We start from the raw sequence: 8,042 nt of genomic DNA on the forward strand, positions 1-8,042 counted from the left end.
ATGAAATATATAAATATATATAGTATTTTTAACAAAAATTAAATGCATACAATAGTCGATGTTACATGTCCATAACTGTTATTTCTAAGTAATTAGAATTACTCGAAGCAATAGAGTAGATAATTCTACTACGAACACACTGGATGAATGATTATTGGACTATTACTGTAATGAACACTGAAAAAATTAAACATAAATTTTCTTGTGGTTGCACAAGATTATAGGTACCTCATAAATTATACAGAATGTTTTTGGTTTACTGAAAGATTTAAATTTGACCATCAATTCAATGTTGCTTTTCTTTTTTTAAAAGAAATAAGCCTTTTCTTTTGCTTCAAATAAGCTTTTGATATTAAATGTTGCATTGATTTCAAAATATGATCTAAGATATTTAAAAAAATAAATTGAAAATTGCGTATAAAAATTATTAATCGTAAAAGTTTATAAATAAAGTTAGTATCTCATGGGTTTACACATAAATAATAAATTGAATTAAAGTTAAGTAATAAATTAATTAATAGAAATGGAGATTTGTTTATCAGTTTGATTGTATTATGCATCCAGTGAAAAATTTTATTTTTCGGATATTTCCTGCCTGTAGATATTTCTCAAATTGTTTCCTGACTACATATCTCATGTATTTATGTAATTAGTTAGATGAACTTGACATAGTTGATTACGTTATTCCAAATTAATATCACTTGGAAAACACTTATGCAGCGTAGCGTGCATATATGCAAAGTATTTTTGCATGTATATTTGTGTCGGATTGTTATCTGCAAAATTGTATCATAATTCTTGGTGATATACATCAATGATGCGAAATGAATTGTTATCGCGCCTACAAGTGAAATTGTATGTTTCTCGGAACGGTTCGTTGTTCGTTTATACACGCACATGGCGGAAGTAATTATATAAAGTACATTAGATGTTATTATGTTTACGAGACTTCGCTATTTGCAATAAATGCGGAATTCGTATTCATGGTCACGAACCAGTAACTGTGATTCCGCAATCGCTTTTTTGGGAAACGAATGCCTACCCACTCTATATCTCTAAAAATATCTGGCTACAAAATTATTTCAATCTATAATTATTGAAAGAAAACTGATGAAAAAGAGGAGAAACAGAAATACAAAAGAAATAGGAAATATAAATATCTTTAAATAAACTTTGTTTCTCTTTTTCAAAAATTAATAAATAATAAATGTGTTTTTTTGTAGATACTCGAAAGTATGACGCGAGTATGGTTGTTGTTGGGTGTTCTGGCGTTGGCTAGTAGCCAGATTGTTTACCCGGGTCACAACATGATGATGACTAACTTCGGTCGTGCCTCGGCATTATCTGCTAATTACCAAGCGTACAGCAGTCAAATCAATCAACAATTCAATCCAGGATCCGCTGTCGAATCAAAGCCGGTAGAAGGACAATTTTACCCTACTACCACACACTTACCTTTGAACTCGTCAGCAAATACTATACTGACAGCCAGCCCGCAATCGACGTCGGAAGCTTGGCGCAATCATGTAAATTATTGCTATTTGCACACAGCATCATGATCATTAAATCTTTCATGTATTCTTTTAAACTCTTTGTATCTCATATTTCCTTGAGTTACCATATGGTTGGAGTTAAAGTTTTCTAAAAATATTAATGAACCAAAGAAATAATATTTGTTGTCAAATAATCGCTTCATTAAAATGATTGATTTCAGGTAAACAATATTATATATAAGGGAATCACAAAGTTTGCTCTGGATTTGGATAGAGCGATTGATAAAACCTTGAGCACATCGACAACTAATAGTCGTGAGAACGTGATTTTCTCTCCGCTTAGCGTTTCTGTCGCATTGTCATTAGTACTATTGGGTTCCGCTGGCAAGACCTTCGACGAAGTCACCCGGATACTCGGCTTAGAGACTGGTATCGATATATCCCAACATTCCGAAATTGTTCATCAAATGTTTGGTCAGCTCCTGACCATCTTGAATTATAGGGTTGAGAATAGCGACATGCCGCACGTGAATTCTGCTAGTGGTATTTTCGTCCAGGTAAATTTTAACATTCTGATTATTTATATTATAGAATAATTTGCATCTAATTGTAAGCGCAACAAAATGTCGAAGCTGATTAAATAAAGTTTATGATAAAGTTTCACGAAAGAATATATCGAAGTATTAATGATCTTTAAGTTATACAAATTATTAAAAATGGAATTCGCGGATTGAGCTTGAAGAGTACAAACAGATAAAAATATTTTTCTTTATTTCAATACAAAATAAAAGTTTCTTTTTAATATACTTTACGAATTTTTAATTTCTATTCTAGCAAGGATATCCGATTCGACCAGAATTTCGCGCGATCAGCGAAAATGTGTATAATAGCGAAGTGATAAATTTAGATTTTCGTACAAAAGCCAGAGAAGCGCGTGATATAATTAACGCATGGGTGAAGAAAAGAACAATGGATAAAATTGATAGTATATTGGACGAACCACCACGTGCAATGACAAGTGTGATTCTTTTATCAGCGTTGTATTTCAAAGGAGAATGGAATCAACATTTCTTGGAAGATATGACGCGGAGGTACGTTTTGTTATTTATTTAGCCCGAATAACAAAAAATGACTTTATTTTTATACTTTTGATAATTGAAAAATTTTTTATTGCAGGAAACCATTCTTCATCGAGCCGAATAATACAATCGAAGTAGACATGATGTACAACGGTGGTAATTTTCCCTTCTACGAGGACAAATCGTTGGGCGTTAAAATACTGGCTCTGCCTTACAAAGGTTTAGAGGTAAATATACAAAAATATTAATTGTATTGTTATTCTTTAATTTAATAATGAGATAAAGTTTAAATTTATAAAATCTCTCAAAATCTTTCAAATATTAAATTCCTAGATTGTTTTCTTTAATATTATTCTTTAATATTATTATTTAATATTATTATTTACGCGTTAATAAATATAAATATTTCAGCTCTGGAAATTTCCTCTTTCAAATAATAATTCATATGAGAATTTGTTTCTTTTATTTCCAGATGTCTATGTATATACTTTTGCCGAAAGCTGAAGGAGCCGCCGCATTAAAGAATTTCCAGAATCAATTAACAGCTGATACTATTGAGTACCTAATAAACAGTATGAAGAACGAGACATGTGTCATCGGTTTTCCCCGTATGAAACTTTCGAGCAAATTGAGTTTAAACGATGCACTTGAAAGTCTAGGCTTGCATTCATTATTCAATCCGAAAACTGCGGATTTAAGTATCTTATCAAACGGATACGGTCAAATGCCACAAGCATCAACGGTATCGATTCAGCAAGCACAAGCCGCAGCAATTCCGCAAGTAGAAGCTATGCCGATTCCACAACCATTTGCCACATCGATTCCGCAAGGACAAGCTGCACCAGATTCACAATCATATGTTGCGTCGATTCCACAACCATTAGCTACGTCAATTCCTCAAGGACAGGCTGTGCCAGTTCCACAACCATTTGCTACATCGATTCCACAAGCGTCATCGCAAATGCCACGGCAAATTCCTTCCGGGCAATCGCTGAATACTAAGACTGATCAGATTTTAATTTTCTCGCGCTTTGGGAATAATAACAGTCATCAGAACACAAAAAGGAATTACTTCGCGTACGACGATAAGAAACGCGGTGTCAGCGTAGAGCAATGGGACTCGGGCTTCAGTATCCAAAAGATTGGTAGAACACGTCGCGATGCTGAGAACGTAAGACAACGTAATAATACGAAGTCATTCCATGCGACGTATGTCATGGAGAATGAAGATCTTAAGAAAGTTGCATCAATGATTGACGATGTAAATACGAAATATGTGAGCTTGAAGGAAAACAGACATCGCTTCGAAAATGTCGAGAAGAAAAGTAGAAGGAGACGGCAAAGCCGACCTATAGACCAGAATTTCTTGAAATTCATGCAAACTCAAAATTTTCCTTCTTACGGCCTAGATATTTTGCGAAACAGCGCGAATCTCGTAAATCCGGGCCTGTATGCTGATGAAGTGTTGCATAAAGTGGAGATGGATGTAACGGAGAAAGGGACAGAGGCTGCTGCGACGACTGCGGTGGTTTTACGCCGAGATGGTAATCAGAAGAAGTTGATTGCCAACCGGCCTTTCATGTTTTTCATCAGGCATGATCCCACGAAACTCATCCTTTTTTGGGGAACGGTGAACAAGCCGACTCCACACTACGCCGTCGTTAGATGAAATGCACTATGAACGTTTCCCTTAGACATATCAGAGTTTGATTTCCTCGCAAATAATCCCTACTTATTTTTTTTTTATATATTTATATATTCGTCTTTAATTCAAACAAATGCGATTATTTTATATATATCTTTTTTTAAATATATTTTGCATTGCTGTAACTCGCCATTTCCACGCAACATATTGCGGTCATAAGCATTGCAATATATTTGTAACACGTGTGCGTTGAAGCTTATTTCGCGTAGTATGTTTACTGTAAGTTAAAATATATTATAATTATGTTATTTAAATATAAATAAACATAATATTGCATTTTTAATGTAACGACTATTTATATATAACACGATTTATGCAAGGAGATAAATGACAATGACTTGAAATTTACAAAATTATGGATAGATAAATCTCTAATACACAATGATGCTACAATTGATTTACTAGAATTGCTATTGATACGATGCATATGTTTTAAGTTTTTTTTAATAGTTTTCGAGTCGTACAGCTCATCTTGCTTGTAGTGATAAATAATGTTCCTTCAAATTTTTGAGAATAAATATTGATCACGAAATCAATAAAAGTTATCTTTCTTTCATATTTCTATATTATAGATATTAATTTAAATGCTTAATTATAAAAATAAAAATAATTGTAATTTAATTAACACAATTTTCTTTAATATAATTCTCATTATGATTACATTTTACCAATGAAAACTAACACACTAAGATCAGCAAATAGTGACTTCTGTTTTACTTATAGCAACTTTAATTAAATATTTATTGATTTGAATATTGCAAAAAGAATTGAATTAATTGCATATAATCACGTAATTAAAAATATATTAAGCCATATTATTGCTATTATCAAACGACATAATCGAAAATTCTCAATTATATTTAATTCTAATCTGGATTATAAACGTTGCAGTAATCTACAGAATGTGCAAAAATATTCAAAATTAGCACATAGAACAACTATAAGACATCCTTTATGAAATAATTTAATTTTTTCGTAAAGAACTTTTAAAGCTATTTTAAAGTTGTCTTAATGTCGATTTTAGATCTACTTATTGGATAGAATTTACTCTAGAATTCAAACAATCATCTACAGATTAAATTGTAAACTCGAAATCGCTTGTTTTTTTAACATTATTTTATTGAACGCTACAAAGTTTTTAAAGTTTTTAAACGAGATAATCGCGTAACATTCGAAATCGAACAAATCATATTGTTACACAAAGATATCAAAATAATCATTCCATCATCGATTTTGCCAATCGCATCTGATTGTGACAATAAATTTCATAATCAGATGCAAATAAATCTTGAGACTCGTTTAAATAAATTTAAAATATTTCGCGTTCATTCGAAACACGTGCGCAAGACTCACACGTATATCATTCGAAATTAATTCGTTAATGATATTGTTGTTTAGAAATCGACAGTCATGTCCTAGCTAGACACAGATCATTGTGTGCATTATCGTCGTCGTCGCGTCGTGCCGGTGTGAAAATAAGGGACCCCGACCAACGGATCCAAATATCTCGTGATTTCTATCGCACTGTAATTAAATCCACCGTGCCATTGTTACGTCGCGTTAATTACCACAATCATAATAATTTGCTTTATTCATGTGATAATTATCTATTATCTATCCAAATCAACGACTATGTCCAATGAAATGGAGAATGTAAAGAACGATGGACAGGAAAACATGAATAATTCTAATAATACAAAGTTCTATGGGAACCATGGAATGTTACTTCCATTTCCCCCCGCGTCTATACCATCGTTTGATTTCATGCCTGTATTTACAAATAACTTTCAACCATCATTCTTCCAATCACCTATACGTAAGTATATTAAGTGCTCTATCATAATCATTTATTATGATTATTCAATTATTCTATGCAACAATTGCATTTTAATCCAAAATAAGAAATTAGTTTTTTATTTTGAAAATGAAATGGAATCTTAACTGAAAGTCTCGAAATCATTAAAAAAAGTTTTGGAAATGAAATGGAATCTTAACTGAAAGTCTCGAAATCATTAAAAAAAGTTTTGTGAAGTTTCGAGATCATTTTTTAATTTTTCTGTGATCTTCCATTTTGATTTTCCCCAATCAGACTTCAAAATAATTGTAAGCGGATTTATGATTACATTAAACTCCATTTCTTTTGATCCAGAACTTTAATTTTACATAAATATGTCATTTACAAATAATTAAATTAGTAATTAAATTAGTAGTTCATAATGCTGGTTATAGTTTGATGGCTTTTACAGTTTTTGTTGTGGATTCTCAATAAAATATCTCCAATATTATATACTCATTTATTGAACGATTTATGTTTATTTCTATTAATGTAGATTAACTTTAATCTTTTTTTAATTTATTTTTTTCTAAGAATCAATTTTAAGACTCGATTGTTTATTTTAAATTCTTCGAAAAAAAAAAAAGTAAATTAAACCGATATTAAAATTTAAGTTTAGTGGTAGAAATGGATATAAGTAGCATTTGAATATTGGATTCGAAGATAACAACCAATCATATTCGATTGTCGTTTAGACACTCGTGAGTAAAGTGTAAACGGTATAGAACCGATTGCACCACAAGTGTTAGTGCCTCCATGAGTCGCTACCGACAGAATGCAACACATAACGACATAACCTAAAACTTTCTGTTGCTTGCGTCTGTCTTTTTTTTCTCGATAGCTGTGATATAAATTGAGAAAAATTCGGCAAATTTGGAAACACAGTAGTGTCTCGGCGCTAAGATTATATTGATTTAGCAAATCAGCAGAATATATTGAGAGACGCATCGATGCCGAAATACTATTGTGACTATTGCGACACTTATTTGACACATGACTCACCGAGCGTGCGGAAGACCCATTGCCAGGGTCGCAAACACAAGGACAATGTCAAGTATTTTTATCAGAAATGGATGGAGGAGCAGGCCCAACATTTGATCGATGCAACAACGGCTGCTTTCAAGGCTGGTAAGATCGCCTCCAATCCTTTCGCGGCCAACAAAGGTGCGGCAATACCACCGCCACCGAACCTCGGCTCCAATCTTGGCTCGAGATCCGGAGTACCACCTCAGGGACCCCCGGGAATGATGCCACCGCCGGGTATGCATCCAGCTGGTCCGATGGGTCCAGGAGGCCCAATGATGATGGGACCACATGGACCAATGCCACCTCCTATGATGGGCATGAGACCACCTATGATGGGACCGATGGGACCAATGGGTCCTATGATGGGTCCTATAGGCCCTATGGGACACATGAGACCACCAATGAATGGACCACCACCTCCAATGGTTGGTCCACCGCCAATGAAAAAATAACATTTAGACTAAGGACTTTTATTTCTCGTATGTTATGTCGGATATAACTGAAGCAAAACCAAACTTTGTTGTGGATGTGCTTATTAGAGTGTCATTAAGACTAAATTACATACATTATATATTTAAGAATCCTGTACAAAGTGTGGAACTAATGATTAGAAACTTTCTACAATTTTCTTTGATTTGTATCTAAATGATCCATAATTTTTTTTCTTAGTAAATAACAGTAATATAACAGTTTTCATGTATATTTATTTTATACCTATTATTTAACATTGAGTTATAAATAATTAAAAAAGTTCTTAAGTATCAAGTAAAATATATAATTTGAGCTGTTTGATTTTTAAATTTTATTCATATTTTCAAAGTGACAATGCAAATACAATAAAAAAATGTTTAATAACCGAATTAAAATATTACAATATTGAAAAAGTTAATTATATATATATATAT

General features: G+C 32.6%; 2 protein-coding genes across 3 annotated transcripts in view; both read left to right on the top strand.

Annotated features, from left to right (window-relative positions):
• LOC108691054 overlaps positions 1 to 4,806 on the top strand; it is a 7,839-nt gene extending 3,033 nt beyond the window's left edge. For both annotated transcript variants that reach the window (XM_018198680.1, XM_018198681.1), the window contains exons 2-6: positions 1,224 to 1,526; positions 1,715 to 2,050; positions 2,328 to 2,584; positions 2,670 to 2,799; positions 3,045 to 4,806. In XM_018198680.1, coding sequence (XP_018054169.1) covers positions 1,236 to 1,526; positions 1,715 to 2,050; positions 2,328 to 2,584; positions 2,670 to 2,799; positions 3,045 to 4,241 — 2,211 coding nt within the window. In that variant the 5' untranslated portion in view covers positions 1,224 to 1,235 and the 3' untranslated portion in view covers positions 4,242 to 4,806. The remainder of the gene's footprint in view (positions 1 to 1,223; positions 1,527 to 1,714; positions 2,051 to 2,327; positions 2,585 to 2,669; positions 2,800 to 3,044) is intronic.
• A 2,050-nt stretch (positions 4,807 to 6,856) lies between these two features.
• Positions 6,857 to 7,794, top strand: LOC108690932 (U1 small nuclear ribonucleoprotein C). Its single transcript, XM_018198486.1, has one exon. It carries the CDS (start codon positions 7,062 to 7,064, stop codon positions 7,587 to 7,589), a length of 528 nt encoding a protein of 175 aa, XP_018053975.1. The 5' UTR covers positions 6,857 to 7,061; the 3' UTR covers positions 7,590 to 7,794.
• Positions 7,795 to 8,042: the final 248 nt, after the last annotated feature.

Source organism: Atta colombica, unplaced genomic scaffold (assembly GCF_001594045.1).
Source record: "Atta colombica isolate Treedump-2 unplaced genomic scaffold, Acol1.0 scaffold38, whole genome shotgun sequence".
Taxonomy (NCBI): Eukaryota; Metazoa; Arthropoda; class Insecta; order Hymenoptera; family Formicidae; genus Atta; species Atta colombica.